This window comes from Poecile atricapillus, chromosome W (assembly GCF_030490865.1).
Source record: "Poecile atricapillus isolate bPoeAtr1 chromosome W, bPoeAtr1.hap1, whole genome shotgun sequence".
NCBI classification, from domain to species: domain Eukaryota; kingdom Metazoa; phylum Chordata; class Aves; order Passeriformes; family Paridae; genus Poecile; species Poecile atricapillus.
This window is the reverse complement of record NC_081288.1, coordinates 52641627-52666978: the sequence shown is the minus strand read 5'-3', so window position 1 is coordinate 52666978 and position 25352 is coordinate 52641627. Positions and strand designations below refer to the sequence as shown.

General features: G+C 35.2%; 1 protein-coding gene across 3 annotated transcripts in view; it reads left to right on the top strand.

Annotated features, from left to right (window-relative positions):
• The window catches only part of LOC131592170 (cortactin-binding protein 2-like), a 76218-nt gene extending 52006 nt beyond the window's left edge, over window positions 1-24212 (top strand). For all 3 annotated transcript variants that reach the window (XM_058863490.1, XM_058863489.1, XM_058863491.1), the window contains 15 exons: window positions 1738-1855; window positions 4194-4460; window positions 5814-5909; window positions 6337-6416; window positions 7524-7610; window positions 7707-7806; window positions 9572-9724; window positions 10002-10189; window positions 12573-12751; window positions 16216-16421; window positions 16650-16835; window positions 18590-18650; window positions 19544-19676; window positions 21701-21802; window positions 23465-24212. In XM_058863490.1, the coding sequence (XP_058719473.1) occupies window positions 1738-1855; window positions 4194-4460; window positions 5814-5909; window positions 6337-6416; window positions 7524-7610; window positions 7707-7806; window positions 9572-9724; window positions 10002-10189; window positions 12573-12751; window positions 16216-16421; window positions 16650-16835; window positions 18590-18650; window positions 19544-19676; window positions 21701-21802; window positions 23465-23617 (2109 nt within the window). In that variant the 3' untranslated portion in view covers window positions 23618-24212. The remainder of the gene's footprint in view (window positions 1-1737; window positions 1856-4193; window positions 4461-5813; window positions 5910-6336; window positions 6417-7523; window positions 7611-7706; window positions 7807-9571; window positions 9725-10001; window positions 10190-12572; window positions 12752-16215; window positions 16422-16649; window positions 16836-18589; window positions 18651-19543; window positions 19677-21700; window positions 21803-23464) is intronic.
• Window positions 24213-25352: the final 1140 nt, after the last annotated feature.

Below are 25352 nucleotides of genomic sequence, written 5' to 3'. Positions count from 1 at the left end.
TAGCTGCATATAAGCAGTTAACTCTTGTATCCTCTTGTTTTGAGATAGGTAATCTGTAATTGTTTACAGATTAATTCTGCTAGGACATTTTAGCTGTTATTTTGTAGGCAGTAGAGACAACAAAAATCCTCATTTTACTAAGGAAATAAGCTTGCTTTCTTGGTTCTGCCCCACTTCTTTCTGCTTTACTTGCCATTTTCAGCCTCACAGTTCAGTCCCCAGCCTTCTGCTGTTCTGCTATTCATTGCTCCTATTTGAGAGATACTGTTAACAAACTAACCTGGCAAGAACACGTGCTTTTTTCTGCTTGATATCCTTCTGGCAAGCTTAGTGAGATAATAATTTTTTTTTAAAGTACTTATAGGTGATGTAACTATAGCCTGATAAAATTTCACTTCATGGGCAGATATACCTTGAATGACTGCTGTATTAATGAAAGGTCTTAGGGTGTCAGATACACTGACAAAAGTTTCTGTAGAGCAGCTACAAAATAGGTAACACTAGGTCAACCTGCAACTAGCCACTCTTCTACATCAAAACACTCAATAGCTGCTTCTCTTTCTTTTTAAGGTTTGATTTCTCTGCTATGGTTAACCCCAGACATTATCAATACAGTATTAAATAATATAATTTCTGTTGGTTTCTTTTTTTAACAATATGGATGTGTCTTTAAAAGCATATCTGCGATGGCAAGGCTTTCATGAAGGCTGCCTGTGTTGTTGCAGAGTGATGGTCATTAGAAACAAGGACTTGATCCTTTTTCTGATTGCTGATTAATCAATCTGAATGTAGTTTTATGAGAACTCTTTTACCCCACACTAATTTGGGAGGATCTATATAGTGAATATTTTTCCATTTTACAGTACGATTCTACCAATCCATATTTGTATGCTAATAGCTTGTTTCTAATTTCAATGATTTTTGCTTTTGTTGAACATACGGTATTTTTAGAGGGCATCATGTTGTTGGCATCCACAAGATGTTTGTGCTCTGACTTAATAAAAATACATTTTTATATGACGGCATTCTTACGATGCTTGCAGAATTTCAAGTTTCTGCTTGCAGAAATTCTGCCAAATAAGAGGCTTGCAAGGTGATTTTAAAATTATTCTTTTTTTGTGTCCCACTCAGGTTTCAGATATGATGGAAACTCCTACTTGGTGAATTACAAAGTGAAAACTGGTTTTATGGATTGTTACCTAAATAGATTCATTTATTAGTCTATTCATTTATTATTTACTAAGCATTAAAATTGCTTCTTTAGTGTTGCTTGAACACTGAGGCCAAGATGTTCAAACCAGGTTAATAGCTGGGTTTCTGTCTCATCAAACCTAAGCTAGTGGCCTGAAGAGGCACAATTGCCAAGAAGACTTTGACACTGTCCACACAAAGAAGCACCACTTTTCCTGTAGAGATGTTTACCTCTGTTATTGTCAGATGTAAGAATTCAGCTTCATTCAGCTAATCAGCACTTGATGCTTAGAGACTGTAGAGCCCTGGCTCTGTGTGTTCTGCTTTTTTATAGTCATTGTTTGAGACTTTCATGTCTGCTATAAAATATTTTTACTCCTGGTTTTCAAGTCTGTGAGAAACATCATTTTATCTATAAAAACGCTGTAGCTGATTGTTTTTGGAAATGCATGTATAAGAATTTTATTTAGGAATCTAACTGCATACTGGTAGAACGCTTTAGTGCAGCAAATGGACAAGTAAATAATACAGTTCCTACCTTTGCAGAACTGTCTAGAAATCCTTTGTAGCCATGGTGGACTAGAGGCTGAGAGAAAAGATAAGTGTAATCGAACATTGCATGATGTTGCTACTGATGATTGCAAACATCTCCTAGAAAACTTAAGTAAGTAAATGCTATCAGCACATAAAAAATGTTTTTAGTAAAGAACGTGTGGGGCAAAAATGAGACATATGAAAAGGGTAGTTGTCATTTTTTTGGCACCACAATATTAATTTACCTTGATCTAGCAAGTTCCTATTTTCCAAATTTTGCAAAAGTGTATGATAAAATTTTGTTGAAGATTATTAAATTCCTCATGTCTTTGTTCCTAAACCATTCAGAAAATGGTACATACTGTACATTTGCAAATATCCATACTCTCTTAAAATATCTGAATTTAATATTAGTAATTACTTTTTCAAAAGCTATTGCACTCCTCTTATCTTTTCTTCAAATTCTTTCAGAGTTAGTCAGTGGTGGGTAGCTGTCAAATTTCCTCAGGCTAAGATGATCATCTAGTCATATCTGAATCTCTTTTTAGAGTATAGTTTATTTTGTCACTTGTTTATCAGTGAGGAGATTGTTTGTTTGATTCTTCCAATATGTCTTAGACACAACATCAAAGAACTTCTATTTTCCAGAATCAGTAACTTCTGTAAGAAGATTGCTCTTCTGTTGAAACCTGTCATCTTCTTCCTTCTCTGTAAGTTTTCTCAAAATTCAGTAGAGCAGGCTCATCTGTATTTCTTGAGACAGAACTTAATTCATTCTCTCACTAGTTCTGTGTATTTTATATCACTGTATAAATCTAGATGTAGCTATGGCTATATATATAGAGAAAGGTATCTATATTTCCCTGTATAATTAGAGTTATGGCATTTGTAGATTTGTATGCTCTATTTTTTTACCCTTCTTTTTGTGTTTGTCTTGTGGGATATAGGGATGTGGGTAGTTAAATTCACTGATTATCAACAAATTAAGGAAGTTTTCTGTCTGCTGCTTCTGATTTTCATCTTCAGCTATTTTAAGTCCCAGTTCTTACCATTTTACTGCAGTTTCAGAAGGGAACACAGCTCGCTTTTTAATAGATACTCCTCCATGGTCATCTTCTTTATTAGACTGAAGCAAATTTCTGATGGCTGAATCTGTAGCCTGTTAAATTAATGCTTATATTATTTCAATCAGTGTTAGTACCCTGTGTCTCTGGTCATGCTTGTCATGAATCCAACGGCTTTTATCAGATCAGAACCTTTGCCCCCCACTTCTCTTCTTCTGTACACCTTGAGCCAAGACTGCGTTTTTGGTGAAGGTGTCTATATACCACCCTCTACCTTCCTCACACTCCCGTAAGGTTTTCACTGCAGGACATGTGCTCTGACAGATCTGAAAGACTGGGGGCCAGGATTGCCAGCTATGCCTTAGAGGTCACATGCATTCAAGTTTAGGCATATACTGTACCTCTGTCCTAGGGCCCTGTTTCCTTGTGGAGAGCCCTCTGTACTCCTTATAGCATATGCTCATTTCCCTGAGGTCCAGCCATCAGAAGGGCAAGCCTTTGATGCATTTCTCACAATTCCACATCTGAAGGATGCCTCTGAGTAATCTTTTCTCTATGGTAGGCTAGTGGGTTTAAATCAGAGCTTTTCTGACATCGGGAAAACTTTATTGGTTTGTATCTGCTGAAGATCTGGCTTCTGGACATAAAAGGGTAACAAAGATCATGTTGCAAGACTTCATAATAAGCTGATATGAGTTGTTTTTTATGGTGTACTTCTTTGAGGTATAATTTCTGAAAGGTATTGTTTGGCATGAAAATTAGAAGATAGTTTCTTTTTCATTTTTAGTCATCTACATGATCTCCAGAGACTGCTGCTTCTGTTGAGTTGTATTCTGAAGAGCAAGATTTAAAATACTTCATAGTTTCTAGAATGTGCATGTAAATTTCCTTTTTTAACATTTTGTCAATTTACTCTATAGCAAATCAAATACACCCTTTCAAGTGCATTTTCTGTCTTAGCTCCTAGCTTTTGATTTAAAGATGTTTGGCTCAGCTGTGTTTTCCACTTGTGCACTAGTGCCAGAAAATTATTTTCTACATTGATAATAAAAAATGTGCACAAACACAATGAACTGAAAAATTAAGACATTGCCTACCATCTGTCCTAATTGATAAGTAATTAGTCTATAAAGAGGAAATGGAAGATTAGGTAAATTTTGTCTTGTTTCCTGTTATTTAAGCATAATAATACTGAACTTTTTTTGTAAAAAATTACAGATACCTTGGCATTTTCATCAGTGTTCTGATTTTGTGGTGGTGATCTGTTTACCATTTGCTTCTTTGTAGCAGGAGTTATTTTGTAGCATTCATTTGTAATATAAGATGTTATTGGTTTGTAATAATGGGACTATCTTAAATTGAGTTTACAATTTTTCTCATAGTTGGTGTTTTGTTTTTCAACAGATGCTCTTAATGTGCCTGTAAGGATTTCAGTCAGTGGCATTGAACCAGTCCATTGTGGTACAGAGGAATTTGATACAATATGTGCTTTAAATATCCGCAAGCAGACATCATGGGATGATTTTTCAAAAGCAGTGACTCAGGCAGTGACAAACCATTTCCAAGCAATCGCTTCTGATGGATGGAGGAGCCTAGAAGATCTGTCATTTAATAGTGCTGCAGAATCCAACATTGGCCTCGGTGCAAGCAGTATATTTTCTGTCAAACTAGGTATCAATATTAGTGTTAATGAAAAAAAGCAAAACTTGGGGGTGTTCTTGAATTTGTGAAATCTTCTAAGATAAAAATATCTTTGAATTACTGCATCTTTTAAAGCTTAGACTAAGAAAGACCAAAACTAGATATGAACCTTTGAACAGTGCTGGCATGAAAGCATTCCTTACTTTTAGCTGTGTGTATAGCACAGTTAATTATGCGGTTCAATATAATCTTGGAGATCGTGAGGCCCAATGTTAATTAGTCTTTTAGTACTCCAGAGGAGAAATCAGTATCTCAGGTGAAACTAAATTCTCACCCTGGGTGCTGTGTGCAGTTTTGGATGCCACAATATAAGAAAAAGCAATTAGTGGGTATCCGAGGGAGAGACATGAGGATGGTAAAGGGCCTTGAGGGGAAGCCATATGAGGAGTGGCTGAGGGCACTTGGTCTGTTCAGCCTGGAGAAGAGGAGACTGAGGGGAGACCTCATTGCAGTTACAACTTTCTCATGAGGGGAAATGGAGGAGCAGGCACTGATTTCTTCTCTAATGACCAGTCACAGGACTTGAAGGAATGGCCTGAAGTTCTGTCAGGAAGGTTTAGGTTGGATGTTAGAAAAAGGTTCTTCGCCCAGAGGGTGGCTGGGCACTGGAAGGGGCTCTCCAGAGAAGTGGTCACAGCACCAGCCTGACAGAGTTCAAGAAAAATTTGGACAATGCTCTCCAGCACAGGACTCTTGGGATGTCCTGTGCAGAGCCAGGAGTTTTATGATCCTTATGAGTCCCTTCCAATTCAGGATATTACGTGGTTCTACAAAAACAATTCAAAACCTGCATTGCTTCTTTACAGTACATCCAGAATATACAGTAAATACAGACTGTAAATCACTGGCATAGGTAAACAGAGCTGCTGTTTTACATAACTTCATTTAGCAAGGTACAAAAGAGAAATCTTTAAAATTATGAGAAATTGGCCAGAATGTGGTGGTCTTAGTAACAGTTGTATAGTAACAGGTTTCTGAAAATCTATGTACTTCATCTTAAATCTCCTTCTTTCACCTTCCCATCAGCAAAACTGAACCCTAGTCACATTAGACTGGGCAAATTGTTCTATTTTACACTACTTTATGTGTAAAGATAAAAAGACAGGCTAGCTGTTTAACTTGTGTCTCAACTGGCATAAAACACTAGTAACTTCATTCGTATATCAAATAACAGCATGATTTAGTACATCTCATACACGGGACTGGTTTATCAAATTTATAAGTGTATGCGCATAGTCTTTGTAAGCAAGCAAATATGCTTGAGTGTAAGAAACTTTATATACATACAAGGAATATCTCTCTCTTATTTTTTCTTTTTAACAGGAAACATTTCGTGGTCAACAGGTCAGATTTTTTCCCAGCCACCATGGGACTTTTTGAAGAACAATAGAGCTGAGCATATCACAGTATTTTTGTTTGGTAATTTTCAAGTCATAATTTTTCAGTTTTGAATGTTAAGAACTCCCTATGAAATACATAATTTGAGAGTAGTTTGCTACTGGTTTTGTTCTTCAGTATTGCTTGATTCTCAGAGACATCATATCCATTTAATTGTTTAACTAGATTTTAAAGTGTCTACAACATTTAGTAAATATGCTGGCACGTAAAAGCCTTACTGCCTTTTTCAGCCATATAGCAGTATTTATATTGCTTATGTCATAGATACCCATGAATCTATGGTGCTAGGTAAAAGCCTTTCATTTATTCAGCATTTTAATTTGCATAATTAAATTTTAAAAATTTTAACAGGTCACTATAGAATACTGCATGAAAATCATATGTATCAGTCATACATGCATGTAAACATAGTAGATTTACAGAAGTTATTTGTATGTCTCATTTTAAGGACCTCAAGAAGGCTGTCTAAACAGTGTGACTTATGCATCCATGATCCATCTTCAGACACTTCAGAATTATCTCCGCCTGGTCAGTAATAAGCTAGCTTCTCTCTGTATGCTAATTGTTTGTCAAAGTACTTCTGTAATAGTGTTGACTAAAATCAGGGTTTTTGCTGTATGAAAGAACATCAAGACTTTTAAAAAAATGAAATGGGATGAAAGCTGTTTTAAAATAAAGTTCCCCCTAAATTTGCCCTTAACTTTAGTCTTGTGAGGGCATTAACTTTCTTTAAATAGTTGCTATCTGATTAACTGACCTGCTTAAAAACATATTAAAAGCTCTCTGATATTTTATTGCTTTACAAAGTTATTTTATTCCACTTTTTGAGAAGAAAGTAAATTAGAATAGCATTCATGTAAGCAGTTATTTGAGACTTAAATTTTATTACTATCTTACATAGAAATCTCATGTAACACAGTTTATTTAATATCTCAAAGTGTAAGGATAATTGAATAATATGACATAACTTTCATAGATAATTTCTTTTAACATTGCCTCAAATCAGAATTAGTTTAGAACCTGCTTAATTTCTGCTGTGTCCGTGGATAGTATTTTATGTTGTTTAAGAGAGCATGCCACAGGTTTCTGATGTATTCAGCCATATTGCAGAGAGATATGAATCTATTCCCCTACTGACATTTTAGAGGTAAAATAGAGTTAATACCAAAAAAAAAAAAAAAAGAAAAAAAAGAAAAAAAAAAACTGTTCTACCATACTGATAACATGATCCCATTTCTACTGCAAATAAAGTCCATAGTCGTAATTTAGCAGTGACTTAAACTGATGATTTTGGCATCATTCTGATGTATATATTTTAGATCAAGATCAAGAAAATATTTGTGATTACTAAACTTATTCTTCCCAGATAAATGTTTTAAAGTCTGTTGTAAAAAATACCTTGCTATGTACTTTCACAAGTTAGGATATAAATTTCTCAACGTATTTTCAAGAAGTTGTATGCAAATATTGTCTACTTTGAAACTCGTATAGTAAGGATTATCTACTCCAGTACTGCAAATCAAAGAATTTTGTCTTTTAGGTGATGATTGTGTCATCTAGGTTAGAAAAAAAAAAATCTAAATCTGAACTTCCAAGAATAATTTATTTATTAAATAAATGTTTATCTGCCTGTAGGTTGAACAATACCGTAATGTCATTTTCCATGGTCCAGAAGGAAGTTTGCAAGATTATATAGCATATCAGATAGCATCCTGCGTGAAGGTATTTACACAAACATATCAAGTAAACCAGACTTTTCACTATTAACATAAACCAGAGTTTTCACTATTTCACCAAATATATAAATTTTCAACACAGCAAAAGCAAGTGGCTGCAGGATCTACGTGTGAGATTGTTAAAGTTGAAGTGGATGCTGGTTTCTCCAAGGAGCAACTTGCAGAAGTGTTCATCAGTAATGGTAAGGTTATTTCAGCAAGACTAATTTTGGTGATTTGTATGAAAAGTTTTAATGGTGCAAAGTAAAGAAATACATAAAACCATTTTGCATAGTGGATGGCATGGAACTATGGGTTCCATTTTAATGGAACCTATAGTTTTTCAGGTGCTTGGGGACAAATGTATTGAGTCTAAACTGAGGGAGAGCTGAGCGTGACAGCCTCCCTATAAAGACCTCTGTCAAAAGTTCATGCCATTTAAGTAGAAGTAGGAGTTTTAAAAATTTATTTATGTAGCTTTTTTTTTTCCTCCCTTTTTTGTGATCCTTTAAAAGTTGATTGCTCTGGTTCAGATCTACTCAATCAGAATTGTAGGTCTACTGTGTGTGCTCATGAACAAAAGCAGAGCCATCCTATCAGGTTCTATAGTGCCATGCAGTGCTCTGTTCTGTTTGTTCTTGTACTGCGTGGTGTAACTTCAGTATATGGCAGTTTTTTCTTTAAGGAAATCCCAGGCACAGTTCTCAGGATAGCTTGTGACAGCGATGATTATTCCCACACATCACTTCGAGTGCCATCACATTGGAGGGAGAGATCATTTAGTCAGAAGTCAGCCAGGCTTTGGTGCTCATCCTGGAGGCAAGAATGTCACTCTTGTAACCCATGTAGTTGCTTTGTTTACTGGCCACTGTCTCTTAGGAAAGCTGCTTCTTTTGGATGCTTTACTTTGTGTCAACCACACACTCTTTTTAATAATCTGGTTTTGCATTTCAGCATGGTGCATGCTAGTTGAGTCACTCATTTTTCTGCCGGCTTCTTTCCCCACATTTCTCCTCTAAATTAATCCATCAGACACAGAGGGGGTACCCATTCTCCCTCCTCTCAAGCTGTTGCAGCCTCTTAGTAAAACAGGACAGTAAATAGTCAGGAAACTGCAACTAAATAGCAATGATCAGATACAGTCAGTTGCTCTAAGTTTTGCCTTATTATGGGTAAGTTTCCTTAATGACCATTGTTAGCTTTGAAAGGTTGTGAAACAATGCAGGGCACAATACAGTCAAGATAAGTGTTTTGTTTTATGTATGCATTGCAGAGGCATTCACCTGGGATTTAATATTGCAGGAAAACTTGCAAATCTGTGTCTTTTTCAAGCAATAAGATCAAAAATTGGGAAAATTAAAGGAAAATATTTAAAATGTTAAAAAAATATATACATGCCATTTTAATGCCTATTAGGTTCAGGTGCTACTGGGTTTGCCTCATACTAGCTCTTATTGAGTGATTCTTAAAGATACTGAAGAAAGTTTTGAAGAGAAGATTGCCTACTTCTCATAGAAGTTTGCTACTATCTCACAGAATGATAAAGTTTCTTACAAACATGGGCTATTCTTGAACCTTTTATCACTACATGTTATAAAGAGTACATGTTAAAAGTTTAAGATATAGTACAGCAAAGGAAAGAAATGTTTGAAGAGGTCTTTGCTATCTTTTCTTTTGTATTTATATTCAGTGTACTGAAATTTTTCCTATCTATGATGATCCTATTACAGACATTCCAGAAATTTTAATCATAGATTTCATTCTTTTTCTTAATATACAGTATGATACTCTTTCTGTTGTTTGATTTTATGCTTTCAATTTTAAGCTTATTATCCAGTCTGTCTGCTCCTGTTAAGTTAAAAAGGAAAATTAAAAAAAAATTAAAAATCCTTTGTTGCAGTAAATTCTGTATACATAAATATAAGTAAATTTTCCTAAGTATACATTAATGGGATTTTTCTATTTCAGCTTGTCTGATCCCAGTGAAACAGCCTCCTGTAAACAAGACAACAATTGTGATTTTAGAAAATCTGGAGAGAGCTTCTTTATCTGAATTACTCGGAGATTTTCTAGCACCTCTTGAGAATCGGAGTTCAGAAAATCCCTGCACTATTCAAAGAGGTATTTAAAGAACTTGGGTTGCAGAAATGTTTTTACTATAGTACAGTTTTATTGTAGTATATGACAAACAGGAAACAGGAGAAAAATGTAATTTGTTCAGTTTTTATATTTTGTTGTAAACAGTTGTCCTTAACAAAACTAGCATATTTTTTAGCTAATTTATGGTATTTTGTGGTTAGTTTTCCTTTATAATTATGTCACTCCTTCTTGATTTTGTATGAAATCCATGACAAGGCTTTTGAGTATTTCAGTTAAGTGTTTTGTGTTTCCTTTTTAGCGAATGGAGTTTCTGGTGCTTTTTACTTTCATGAGAACTGCTTTTTACTGGGGACCATCGCCAAGTGCCATCTTCATGGCTCTGACCTGCTGGTTCAGCAGCATTTCCGTTGGGTTCAACTTAGGTGGGATGGGGAGCCAATGCGAGGCTTGCTGCAGAGGATTTTAAGGAGAAAAGTAATAAACAAGGTAAGAACTCGAGTCAGCTTCAGCAGTTACATTCATCACCAGGTCTGTGAGTTATGTATGATGGTAATGCCAAAAGCAGAGCAGATAACTTCAGTTGTTTCAGGAGAAAAAACATTAATTTCTGGGATGATACAGGTATCTGGAAATGTGCTTGGCCTCACAGAAAGGTGTGTGGCCATGGCTAATTGGCATAAACCATTGGTTGGTTGCAAATAATGATATTGTGGCTACTTGCCTGTCCACTTCATGAAACTTCCTTCAGTAATTTTTTTCAACAACTTCTTTCATTCTTCTGAGAATGATAGTAAAAATCAGTTCAACAAACATACCATCTCTTTTTCAAAGAATTTAATCTCAATATCTAAAATAAGATAGTCATATATGTGTTTTGTCTAAGTTTCAAGCAGAAAAGTATTTTCCATGATTTTCAGATCAAAAGAGGGGCACATTATATATAATCATTATTTGAGTTAATAGGTCTGCTGAAGCTGGAACAAAAGTCCAAATGATAATAAAGATGGAAGTCTGTTTTAATAAATAAATAAAGATGGGAAAGATGTAGGCAAAAGAAGAATTGTGGACTTTCAAAAGTTATTGGAATACCATTTGAGTGTGATAGCAGCTATTACCAACAGTCAGGCACTGTTAGACATTGGCAGAGGAAGTTTAATCAAAACAGCTGCAAAGGAAAATAATCTTGGCAGCAGTTTTGAAAAGGCTTAAAAAGGGAGATTGTTCTAGGAGTAGAAAAAACTGCCAGTAATAAAGAGTCCTGTTGTGGGACAACAGACCTACTGTCAGTTTTGAGTGTTCAGCTGGATGTGTCTTGGTTATCCTTGCAGATGTCATCTCCTGTACCCTTTGCCACAGTTCTCATCTATAAAGGCTTACTGATTCAAAGAGATCCTGAAGAGGAAATGTGTAGTAATTGGACATTTCAGCCAGGATAATGAGGAAATTTAGAAACATTCCTAAGTATTTTTTAATTGCAAGAACCAGAATACAGAATAGAAAAAAAAGAATCATGGGATATCTATGAAACACTTAATAGACTACTTTTCTTAGATTATTTTTTTTAAGTTATGATTTGTTCATAGTCAAAGGCTGCATCAGACTTACTCTGCCGAACTGGTTTGGCTACAAGAAATTGCAGCATCACATAACAGATGTCATTTTCAGGTTATTTATTTTGGACTTGAGAAAAATCCTTAGTCTAATAGGTTAGAATTTGATGATGTAATAGGCTTCTACCTCTGACTGAAGTTGAATAGAATTTGGGTAGTAATCTCATTAAGTTGAATTTCTCTTGAGCATATATGCAGATGGTGGCTATTTGGAGAAAAAAGCCATGTGTCTTCCTGTATCTTCTCTAATTAAAATATAATATATTGAAATGCCCTGTGTGGTAGCACATTTTTTGAAATACATACATGTACCATATATAAGCTCAAACTCCAGTTGGTATGGGACTTAAAATAGTGGATTGCAGGGTCAAAAATAGAAGAAAGATGAATCTGTTGTAAAACTCCAAAGTAGAAGCACATTTATTAGTAGAACCATAGATTATTTCAAAGATCATTGCTCTGTATTATGATACCTTGTTTGTGCCATAATATTCATGTGTTCTGGTGAAAAGCTCTTTTTCTGTTAGTTTGAACCATTAGGTTATATGGGAACACATTAATGTTTTTCTACTTTAAGTTCACTTATAGACTCTATCAAGAGGTTCTGGCTTCAGTGCTGTCAGTTACTATCCCTGGTGCATCTTTTAATGCTTCCTTTAATTTAAACTGTTACAGAAGATAATCCAAGGATTAGGATGATGAAGACTGCAATTTGAAGTCAGAGGAAACAAGAGGTTTTTCTGGCACTAAATAATTTGCCCTTAACAAGGCATACTAAAAACACAAGTCTTAGAGGAAGACATCTTTTCTTCCCTGCTACAGGATCAAAAATCACTGGGCATATGTCTGGATCAGATATTCCTGTTCAGTGCAGTTGGGCATTTTTTCATATGCCTTATTTGTATCATATACATTGCATATATTGCATTGTATATGGTAGGTATCTCTTGTAATCCTAAGCTCAAACACTGTAGAAAAAGCACTGCTAGGAAAATTTCTGCCTCAGTTTCCCACAAGAGAGTAACGGCATGTCAGTTTATTGAAAAGGATATATCTTTTGAAGTGTAGTTGGGAAAATAAGTTTTAATACGGCAAGATGTCAATATATTCTATAAAAAGGTTTGACCTGTTTTTGACTGTTGCTGATCTTTTAATAGCTATATATGCAATAAAAAAAAACCCCAAGCCCTCCTGGGGCTTCAAGGAAAGTGTTTGCAGCTCTGGTCTTATGCCATGTCAAACATCTTTTCCCCCTGCAGTTCAGAGGCAAAGTACCTCCTCCATGTGATCCCGTGTGCAAGATCATAGACTGGATTCTTGCTGTTTGGCATCAGCTGAACTCTTGCTTATCACGTCTAGGAGCACCCGAAGCACTTATGGGGCCAAAGCATTTCTTCTCTTGTCCAGTGGTTCCGGGGCACAGCCAAGCAACAGTCAAGTAAGATTTCTGTTTCCTGTTTGATGCTGCTCAGTGCCAACTAGATACTTACTGCAAATGTAGCAGTTGTGTTTCTTCCAAAACCCTGCTGACTCAGCAACTTAAAAAAATCATTTTAATTGAGATTGTTGAAAGTTTTAAACTTCTGTTGGCTGTTTAATTACTAGAAGGGCAACCCTGAAGGACACAAATGGGAAATGAGTGTCTCATACTCCACCAAGTCAGTCTTCTTGAGATCTTTCATTTATTTTCTGACACAGAGGTTAAAAGTTCCAAGAAAAGTCGGAAAACTCTCCTTGTAAAGTTATATATAAAGGAAGCTTGGAGAATGATTTTTCACTCTTCTAAATATATGGTATAATTTTAAAACATACATGCATTTTAGAGATATATTATCTCAGTAAGTAGGGCAGGTACATATGTTTAGTTACACATATGACTAGCTGGCCAATAACATAAAAAAATACAAAAAAATTATGGAAATTTTGGCTTTTTTCACCTACAATTGCATTAACATCTGATCACATTCCAACTCCAAATGCTAGCAAATGATAAAAGAAATATAGAAATTTGAGTTATATTAATTTCACACTAAGATGCTGTTTGGCTGTATCAGAACGGTAATGAGCCTCTAATTAATTCAAACTTATTCAGAATACAAAGTACAACATTGGTTTCTGGAGATGTGACATAACTTTTCTCAACAGTCAGGTCACCACTTCTGTTCCTTCTCTGATCTGTTTCTCTTGTACTGGTTTCTGCTGACCCTTCTTCCAGCAGCCTTTGCTTAACACGTGAGGGGCCTTTACTTATTATGTGCAGAGGCTGTCTGATTTCATGTTCTGTCTGCAGATCTTGATATGTTTTGCTTATTTATTTTCCTTTTTATTCTCTAAAAGTACAGATTAGATACTAATCTTCAGAGTACTTACCAAAGTCTAAATGTGGACATAACATTGACTTGAAATTTTATTGGTGATGGGAAATAAAAAAATAATAAAGCTTACCATGCATCTGTCTCTCATCTTCCTCTTGAATCATGTCCTCTGAAATGTTTTAATAATTTATTTATTGCATTGGCATTAATAGAGGACAGAAAAACTATTCTTTAGATATCTTAGTTATACAATTCTGAGTCTGGATTTCTCCTCAGTGTAACTCTGACTGGTTTCACAACACTGTATGTTGAGTACAGCCCAAAATGTCCTTTATTGTAGCTATATGCCAGCTGACTTCTCATTTTAATGTAGTTTTTGTATTGTTAATAAATTTTGTATTGTTAATAAATAATTGTTAATAAATAATTGAAAAGCACAGATCCAGTGAGCTCTTACTGCACACTTTTAGCAGCATGATGGCTAACAGTGTGGTCATATAATAAATAGCTTTTAATTAGCAGCTCACTGGTTGCTGTTATTTCAATCTAATTAACCACTCCTTTCCTCTTGCCCCTCCTCTCCACTGCACTATTCTGCTGCTTTTTGCATTTAGTAAAGCTTCTCTGAGTCAGTCCAATTCATTAGGACAGCAAACAGCTATCTAGAAATTGGGCTCACTCTAGGCTCAATGTTAGCATGAGACAAGAGGAAAAAGCAGCACCAGGGGAGGCAGAGAGAACGCGTTACAGGAAATTGTTTCCTGCTGTGTGTTTCATGTAGCTTCACCTGTTTTGGTGAGTAGAGTGAATAAATGAAGAAAATTTTAACTACACTTTTTCTTGGTTTAGGTTTAGGGAACTGAAGATAATGTTCCAACAGGAACAACTTTGACTTTGCAGCCCTTTTGAGGTGCAGGGGTGTGTTATACCTTTTCTAAGTATCAGCTATATCAAAGAATGGGGGACTTGATCAAGATGAGCACAAACTTAAAACTGAATTTAAATACCAGGTTGGAATTCTATTTAGAGAGCATGCCCATCCATTGTTAACTGTTAGATTAGAATGGCCTTAATTAATTTTATCTTTGCAGTGTTCATTTTTGACCATTTATACAGGCAGTATTGCAATGTTGAAAGCTAACATAGACAGAAATTGAAAAGAGAGAGTTTTTTATGACTAAAATACAAGCAATTGTTTATTTTGGTAGCTTAGGTAGCAGAAGCAGACTGTAACTGTATAGAATAATATCTACAACATTAAGCTGAGGACGCTTCAAGGTCCTTCAAGGACCATCTGCAGTACATATTTTACATTGTATTTTAACAACTGTACTAATTATTTTTCTAAGTAAGTAACTAATGTATTATATCAAGCTTATAAAAGCACTTTGAGCATTTATTTATCATAAAAACTCAATCTTATTCTTCACAACTGACCAAAAATATATCTTTCAAATAACTCACGCATTCTAACTTTAAAAAAAATGGAAAAAATCCCCAAAAAGTCATCATATTATTTTAGGTAATAGGATGGCTTCAGTATGTCAATGTATTCAGCAAAATTGTCCATTTAAGTCAAACAGACATTTTAGCCTTCATGTTTTCTGAATGGGTTTCTGCAAACCTGAATGCAGTATGATAGCCTATAATTTCTTACAAACTTCTTTAATATAATTTCAAATACAAATTTCTTTAATATAAACCCAATCTTGCCAAGTCTGACCCAATCTTACTATCTTCCTCCTGTTAGAGGGTATAAGAATAAACAAAAAGAGTTGGAGTTGATCTAAAAAAGATTGTCTCAGTGTCTGTTGTAGATGTGAGCTGAGCCCTAAGTCTGAAATAAGCCTTTATCCCCAGAGAACTCCTAAGTTATAAGAAATAGCATTTATTTTTCCCTAACACAAATTTTTCACTTCTTTGCTAATACGACATAATACTTCTCTCTTTGAAAAGCAAAAGTCCCAAAAGACCTATGTCCCTTTTAATCAAATTTTTGAATCAAAATCAGACCCAGTCTCTAAACCAGATAATCTGGAATATCCACAGCATCCTGGAAACAGTTCACCACAGGTCAAATAGACAAAAGAGGAGTAAGAGCAAGGCAGCTCTACAAATAGAAATGTCTTTTAAACTAGACAAATTTGGAAATGGAAGAATACTGGAAGAGGTACAACCATAACTGAATATCTCCTTTTTTCCATGCTGGCAGCAAATAGGCTAGGAATTAACACCTGCAAGCATGGAAATTTCTCCATGTACTTTTAAAAAAATATTTTTTGTATATACATTAACACACATCTTTCTGGGACATTTTTTTAGCCTTAAAATGACAAGAATGTTTTATAATCCTTATCTGAAGGAGGAAAAGCATCAGGTGGTAAGTTTGTCAAGGCAAGGTAAAGAAAATTTTTAGATCCAATAGCTTAATACAAAACAAACAAGTAAGCCCTTCCTTAAATGAAATCAGTCACTCTCTGAAATGGAGTGCTTCTTTAAAATACAAAAACTGATAATGTTACCAAAGTATGAAATGGCAAGCTTTCATAATTGTTTTTGAAGTTAAAGGATTTGTTTTGTACCACAGGTGGATGTCCAAGCTATGGAATGCTGTGATAGCTCCCAGAGTACAAGAAGCCATACTCTCCAGAGCCTCTGTGAAAAGACCATCTGTACCAGGACAAGCAATAGCCAAAAAAAATCCCAGCCAAGGGCAACAGGCTGTTGTTAAAGCTGCTCTCAGTATCTTGCTAAATAAAGCTGTTTTGCATGGCTGTCCTCTACCCAGACCAGGTAACAGTGAACTGTCTGAAAGCCAAGTAGTTGCACGTTGCTGAACTGGGGCTTTTAACTGCTTCCTTCCATTTTTAAAACTTCCACAAAACATAACTGTAGTTCTGAAGGGAGGTGGTGGGGTTAAAAGCATTTACAGTCAGTAAACCAAGTAGCTGTATAATGTATTCTAAGAAGAACCATTTGCAACAATCAGTTCCTCTTAACACTGTTTTACTTTTGTTTCAGAGCTAGATAATTACATAGCAGATTTTAAGGGAGGAAATTTTCCTTTATCTGTGGCTTCGAGCTACAAAAATTGTAGTAAGAAAAGAGGTGAGAATGCTTCTTGGAGAAAAGTGAGCACAAGTCCTCGCAAAAAGTCAGGCCATTTGTCCTCCCAGTCATGGAATAAGCAGGAGACAAATACTGAAGGTAAATAAAGCTTTTTATTTTCAGTTCTGAAAGTTGCCGGGGTTAAACTGTGTAGATGCAAATCAAACATTTCTCCAACATCAGGAATTAATTTTTTTTCAATTAAATTACACTTGTGCTTATGTTCACCAGTAAAACACTGTTAATTTTTTTTCTCCCCAGAATTGCTTCTTTGTGACTGTGAGGTGTCCTAACGAAGTTTGGTTGTTCTCATGCCCGTTCTGTTGTCTGATAATGAGGCAGGTCTTGGCTCAGGTGGTGGAATTATAAGCAGTGGTTCCACCTCTGACTGTATGGAATGACACTGTATCAGTCAAATACCAGATGAGAGAAAGCTTCATTACTTTAGTGGTACTCCTTAGATTTTCTCCAGATTTACAGTATACATCTTTTTTTCAGTTTCCTTACCCTTACTTTATAACTTCACTACAATAATTACTAACAAGTGAATTCAGCTAAAAATAAATTAATACATTCCTCCCTAGGTCATGTGTCAGTCTTACTAGAAAAATTGAGTAGAACAATGTAGAAGTCCAGCAGTGGAAGAATGAGATCGTTTGGTTTAAATTGAAGGTTTTGATTTGATTTTCACTTTAATAGAAGAAAATAAATATAAAAAATTTGGTGTGGTCACAGATACTGTAAGGTTTTCAATCATTTCAGTATGTTGCTTGATAAAGCGGGCTTTGTATGGCTGGGTCTATGCATGTGTATAAATGTGGAATTTATATTAGTGGCTGACACTTTTGAAAATTATTTTCACCTCAAGATCATAAGTCATATAACAAGTAATTAATTACACAGAGATAATGTATGGATATATTCAGAAACAGCATAATTCTTCTAAAGGACACATATTTCTAGAAGGAAATCTTAGTATTGTTGTAACTAAATACAACATCAAGCAGAAAAACTTCCAGGGAAAAAAAATCAAAGTACTTGCTTTCTGAAAGTAACTGCTTCAGGGGGAAGATTTGGGAAGAGAGAGAAGGCGGCGCATGCACACGTGTGTGTGCGTGCACACACATTTTAACAACAGTGAAATTCTAGCCTTAATTACCTCATATACAAAAGACCAAAATACTTGATGCTTTCTACTTTGCAGCACTAAAATGAGTATTCATTTATTCAGCCCTTGTTCAGAAAGGTCTGTTTTCTCTGACTGCAACTTTAACGTCCTGAATACCAGTTTTCTGTTTGAATCGTGAATTTACCTAATCCCACTAAGAGGATTTAAGAAATAATGAACATAACATGAAGTGGGATGGCTGATGTATTTTGTACCTGAGAATGTTCTTGGAATGCAGTTAATATCTGTGAATATAAGTTAAAAATTGAATGGTCAATTAATTTTAGTAGTCTTCTGTTTTAGACTATCAGAATCAAATGCTGTTGCTGTTTCCAGTAAAGATAAATTGTTTGATTTGACCTCCATGGAGCAAACTTAAACCTTTTCTTGTTGACAAGAAAGTTTTCTTGGGGAGAACCTGTAACAGTGATTCAAATGCCCAACACAGAAACCTCATGTCCTCTCTTTAACAAAAGCTTAGGCAACTCATCCTCTATTTGCCATTTTAGGAGTTCCCTGTGCTCCCCTGAACACTTTGAAGGGATGTATTCTGATCTTTGACAGACCCTGTTGACATAATTAGTTAGAAAATAGGAACACATTTCCCCTGTTTGTCATAGATTTTAGAATAAAGAAATCAACACACATGGTAATAAACTAACAAGTCAGCCTCTCTTTTGTGCAGGTATAAAATCTAAGACTGTGTTGCAACCAAACTGTAAGAAAAGAGCTTCTCTCACTGCAAAGTAAGTTTTAATTTCTGATATTTGTGACACCTTGCAAAAGATAAAGGTGGTAGCATTCTGTTGTAAAGCAGCACACTATAACAAATAGATCAGTAGGGTTTTTTTTGGTAATGTTTTGGTCCCATATCTGAAGAAAGGAAGTATTTTTAATTTGCGTTTCTGAGAGGAAATAAAATTTATATGCTTCAATGTAATTTTAGAATCCATTTCTTTAATTCAAGCCTTGCAGAACTACATGTCTTTTTATGTAACAGAATGGTCTATGACTTAAGAATATTATGTAACACTTAATCTGCCTTGAAAAGTTGACCGTATGCTTTTATCAACTGGCATTATATTTTATAAACTCCTCAGGCTATTTCAAGTTTCTGAATGGCAATTCAAAATGGTACAGTACTATGCACTTTAGTCTCACTGATACAGTGTTTCCCTGAGAAAGTGTATAAATTAGCTAGAGGGAACTGCATTTGAGAATTCACTGCAGTCTGAAACCTTGGTTCTACCTTATTCACAGGCACAGAGAAAATAGAATATTTATGCTGCCAGTATGCCAGAGGTTTTTTTAAGTGTTTGGAATTATTTCCAAAAAGCAGAGTAGAATGAAATTTATTGCTGCATCTTAAAAAAAGAGGAGTCTTTGAAAATATTAGACAGAGGAATCCTTTGTTAGGTTTTCAGAATAGAGAGAATAATTTATATAGAAAGATCTATTATGAGATAATTATTGACAACTACTGCTGTAATTCATCAGATGTTATTTTGTTTTTGTTTGTAGTAGTAAAGGTCATTTGGAAAAAAATACTATTTTTGAGGAGTCTATAATATTTATTTTTAAATTCTGTATAATAGTTTCATTTAAATGTTCTCTCTGTTTGTTTGGGTTTTTTAACCAGATCTTCAGAGAAGGATCATTTGAGAACATTAAATCTGGAGCAAAGGCTGTCTGTTGGTTCTGATGATGAAGTAGATCTTGTGCAGGAACTTCAAAGTATGTGTTCCAGCAAATCTGAGCCTGATATAAGCAAGGTAAATACAAGGCTTTTAAATAATTTACTACATTACCGTATGCAGTTGTTTGTTATGTGTTTAAAATAAATCTTTCATTTACAAGCCCTGCTTGAACTAAAGAAAGTTATTCATTTTTTACATACACTATTTTAAATTACACCTTCACCAATTTTTTGTGTTGAGATTTTTCCAGTGGAGGATAAAATTTCTATAGAATCATAGAATAGCCTGAGTTGGACAGGATACACAAGGATTGTTGAATCCAGTGCCTGGCTCTGCACAGGATAACACCAGGAGTCACAGCACATGCCCAAGAGCATTGTCCAAATGCTTCTTGAACTCTGTCAGGCTTGGTGTTGTGACCACTTACCTGAGAACAGCCATCCCTGCATTACTGTTCTCATTATGTTTCACACTCTCATTGCTCCCAGTGGGAAACTGTTCTGTAGTCTTAAAGACACAAACTTTTCCCTAATATGCACTGAACATTTGGTTTGTTTAATACAATCTCATCATTCTTCACAGAACTGGCTCAAAGCTCCTCTGCTCTGTAGGCAAAATGCAGTTTGCTGCCCCAAGCAAGAGAGGATGGATTGGCCTAGTTCTTCAACAGTGGCAAAAGAGGGTGAAGGATGTTTTCAGGGCTCATAGTTTTGCATTAAATTCTATGCTGGAATGGGCTGTGGGTGTTTGTGGGGGGCTTGTTGAGGCAGAGTGTGGAGCTGTTGGTCTCTCATTTTTCCTTTTATACCAATACCATGCAGCTTTCCCTGTGGCTGAAGCTATTTATTCTTTTTCATCTTTCCTCCTAGCACAGCTGAAGTGGATGGCTGTGACAGCAGGCTGTGTTCACACTGGAGCAGCTGTTCCATATCTTTTGAAATGTGGATAGAGTCAGTCTTAGGTTATTGTCCAGTTAGGCAGTGCATGACATCCTTTAGGATTTCCCTGAACAGTGGTTCCATTAGTTTTGCTTTATTAAGTATTCTGTTTATTCTTAGAAGACAAGCAAGTTTTTATTGAAAAAAAAGAATGATTGTGTTTGGGAAGATTTTTCAACCTATTTATTGAAACCCTTTATTATAGTCTTTTGTTTTGGGTTGTTTTTCTTAAAGTATTTACAGTACATGGATGACTCACATGCACCAAGCTGGCAAGCTAATCACTAGTCAGTTAGCAGGGATTTACTGTAGCTATCCTTAAAAGAATGAGATGTGCTTAAAGAAATGGTAACCAACTCAAAATTGTGTTTAATAACATGCAAAGTGTAATTGCTTGTTGATGACAATTCAAGGAAATGCGGGTTAGATAAGGAAGGAGATAGATGTCAAGCCTTTTGTTCAGTTTCCTCACCATGGGTGGAACCATCCTTGGCTGGAATTTCTGTTGTTAATTCCCCAGCTGCCTAGTAGAGCCTTGCAGAAGTAGGGGTGCTGTTGCATGCTTTCTTTGTGTGATGTAATTTCAGGCTGCCAACAGAATAAGTACTTCTGCTCTTTAATTTGCCATTTCACTCAAATATGTTCCTGCTGCCTTCACTGGATTGGGATTGAATATTTTTGAATTGAGTTGCAGAATTGAATTGGATCAGCTTGCCCCAGGATGAAATACCTAGTTTTCAGTGAGGACAGCATCTTGAGCAGGCTCTGTCTGTTTTTTTTCTGATCAGGAAAAATAGGAAAAAGGGAAGGAAAAAATAGTAGGGAAGAAATACGGTAGGAGAAAGAGAAAACAATCATTCCTTTCTCTGATGTTCCTGGGGGCTGGATAAATATTGATGGGAAAGTACCCTTAAACTCCACTGGCAAGTATTACTCTGGCAAGTTTAATCTTCCTTTGATTATAGTTGATAAGAAATCTCCATCTCCCATCTTCTAAAAATGCACTCAAGAGTAAAGAAGAGATATTTTAATTGTTATTTGGATATTTATGCATTGCACTGTACAGAAACCATGAAAATAAAATGAAGCCTCCAAAAACTGGCAAATTGAAACAATCTCTGTGAACAACTAAAAAATCACAATTTCCTTATCTTTCTTTAGATTGCAGATTCTAAGGATGAGTTACTGATGTTCAGTAACTCCCAGAACATTCCTGTATTTTCAGCAAGTGGTACTAACCCAAATAAAACAACAGCACAAAAGGTAGGTGAAATAAGTTTTACACTAGGATAAGAAAGGTGTCTTGAGTTTGTCCAAATCTGAATTTCTGATTGTATTCTAAGAATTAGTGCCCTGTTTATTACAAGAAAAAACTGTCATAATTCTTAGGAAACTTGTTAGACTACCATGCCAAATTTCTTTCATGTGTCTTAATAGAAGCTAAAGATTTATTAAAACAAAGGATGTATTTGATTTCAGTTTTGGCTTTTTAAATAAAATCCATCTCCCCAGGCCAAGTATTTTTGACATTACATTGGCATCTGAAGAGATCTGAAGAGAAATAAAAACTGTTTGTTGCTTCCTCTCAATTAATGTCATTCAGTAAGTTCACAAAAGTACCACTTTTAAAATTCTTGATATAAAATTGCTGCTTGCTCTGATGTCAGAGCTCTCAAGCAAAATATTGAAAAGCCATGATATTCCCAAAATCTGTGAAGAGTAGTATATTTTTAGGGGTATTCAGTTCCTGGTTTTGACCTAACTATTTGTTGAAATATACAGCCATTTTGCTATGTTATATATGTAAATAAACTTCAGTAACTTCAGAGTAGTTTCAGAGTGGGAATATAAGCTGAATATTATTGAAAGATATAGTAAGTCTACTATCATCTTCTGTTCAGAAATTTATATTGTTGTTTGTGGGTGCTACCATCCGTACTAAATACAAAGATGAGATTACATCCTGCTTAGTTTTCATTCTTTGGAAAATTATGTTTTCTCTGTTGTTACATTTTGTTCCCTTTTCTTTTTTGCTCTTTGTGTTTTTGAACATCAAGAGAGCTTCTGAGCTCAATTACTCTTAGCCAGGGCATAATCTGTGGTCTTTGGATCCTTACCAGGCCTTTTGTGTTCCTTTGATATGGGTCTTTTGGAGGGCAATCCTGATGTTTGGCTGACTGCAATAAATTGTCTTCTAGAGACACAGTTTTCTGCAGATACAATGAAATAGCCCTGAAACTGGATTAACTTTCACACCTTAGCATTAAAAGGGCTGATGTTCACAGACCACCAAATATTCTGAATTGGAAGGGACCCACAAGGATCTTCAACTTTTAAGTGAATGACCCATATGAGGACTGAACCCACAACCTTGCTGTTAACAGCACCACGCTCTGACCAGCTGAGCCAGTCTCAGGGTCAGATGAGTTACTAGCCTTGCAATCATATTTCTTCATAACCAAATATTCAGAAAGTTAGAATACTTCCTGTAATTTTACTTAAAATCCATAGAAGTCTCCACTAAAGGAAATAATTTTAAACTTGCAGATCCACAAGTAGGTGTACTCCTTTTGAATATTTCTCTAAACATATTTCTAGGCATCCCAAATCAGATATTCCCATCGTAGTGATGCCTGGATAATTGGCTGTCAACTGACCTACCAGTTCCTACTGTATATTTTTCCTAGTGATCTTTTTTCTTTAAAAATTCCTGCTAGCAACAGAAGGCATTACTATATTGATTTGCAAGGAGACAAGCTTAGCTACTTGGGAGGTTTGTGAAGAATTTGGTCAAGAGATTTCATACAGAATTTTAAAAAAATATTTTTCTGGAGAAATGTTGGCTGAAATGAAGGAAACACAACCCAGCAATGTCAAACAGTAATACTTACTTATACACAAAATGCATTTTTTCTTTATTTCTAGGATGGAATGCGTCCTGTCAGCAGCAGTCGAACTGTAGAAAGCAGCAACAGTAAATCAGAGTTGGGTGTTTCAAGAGTTAAATCTTTTCTTCCTGTTCCTAGAAGCAAAGTCACCCAGCCTTCTCAGAATACTAAAAAAAAGCAGCAGCAGTAATACAAGGCAAATAGAGGCAGATAATAACACAAAAAGAGAGATTTGGAATTTGCACAAAAAAGAACAAATAGAAAAATCCAATAAATAAACCTGCCTATCTTACAATTTTTTGTGTTCATAGAATCTCTATTGCAAAGATCCAAGTACTTAAATATGTAAATATTTTTTAAAAACAAACTGTTACCCTGTAATGTAAAGTTTGTACAGGACCACAGTTTTATTTCTATGTACATCAGCTAGAAATTATATTGATTTAAAGTTTAGAAATGGGCATTTTGCCTCCTCCATAGATGGTTGGGTTTTTTCTTCTTTTATTATGAAAATTACTTATTTAAATGATAATATTCAGGGGTACCTACCACAGGATTCTGTTTGTGTATATAATGTACATAAATATATTCTATTAAGTTCACATGTTAACCTGCATTCAGATGAGTTGCACAATATATACGACAATGGCTTAAAGCTATTGTTCATGCATTTTAAAGATGTTTTATCTTCACTTAATGAAAAATTAGTGAATGTGGCAATAACTGAGATGTTTGGAATTGCAGATCGATTACTTTCAGCTACAAGCCATATTAGATACTTTGATTTCTTCATCATCATCATCTGCCTGCTGAATTGTGATTTTGTTTTTTTCAAGCTTCTCTTCATCTAAAATGTAATGAATTTCCTTTATATCTTTCATCTCTTAAAAACAGGAAAGAGATTGAGAAATTAAAATGCAACAAAAGTTATTTTTCTCAGACTCTTAACTCTTTGATAGAATTGAGGAAAATGTGATCATTTATTAACTTAGTTTTTCTTGTATACTGTAAAAACTTTTATATGCTTCATTAGTGTTTTAAAAGCATCCAAGAAATAACGGTGTTTTACAGAAACAGATTTTACTGAAAGGAAATTTGAGCAAAAGCTTAACTACAATATTATCCAAGATAATGTAGTAGCAATGAGTTACTATGTAATTATCAATTTCTGTTGTGGATTTAAGATGTAATTGCTGTAAAATGATACTTGATTTGCAGTTAAAATTAACTCTTTGTCATTTTTCTCTCCACCACTGAGGTAGATCACGTTCCCATGAGGGACAGTTTCTATGCAGGGCATATTTCCCCAGCCTCTTTCTACAGTAGTTGCAGTTACATCCTTTTGAATTGTAGGAATGTGGAGATGTGCGCTGTCAAGACAGCTCACCTGTTAGGCAGGGGAAAGTGCAGATTTTTCTTGAGATCAGATTTAGATGTCTTCTGCTGGGTTACTGGGAGATGGTTTGGAGAACTTGGACAGTGATACGTCTCCAATATCTAAAAGATCATTTTTCTCAAAATAAGCCCGGAGGAGGAAAGGATTAACTGTTTCCTCATGCTTTGCCTTTGTATGTAAAACAGTCATCCCAGACTCATGTCAATAAAATCTTTGTACACCATATTGTCTTTCTTTCTCTTAGTTTGTGTGTGTGTGTTTGCTCTATAGATATTGAATATTAGAAGCTTTTTTCTGAAATTATTTCCTGCACAATATATTTAGAAAGTACCCTGATTTTAGGCAATTGCTGCTTTCACTAAGACTTCAATTTACTGTGTGACAATAATGTGTAACCAAATACAGATAATTTCTCTAGAGATTGATTTTTACTTTTATTTTTCTTACTCCTTTTTGTGCTGAAAAATGGATGCTGCTTTTGCTGGTGGTTCTTAGCAGAATGAGTCAGCTGTGAAGCACTGCAGGTCAG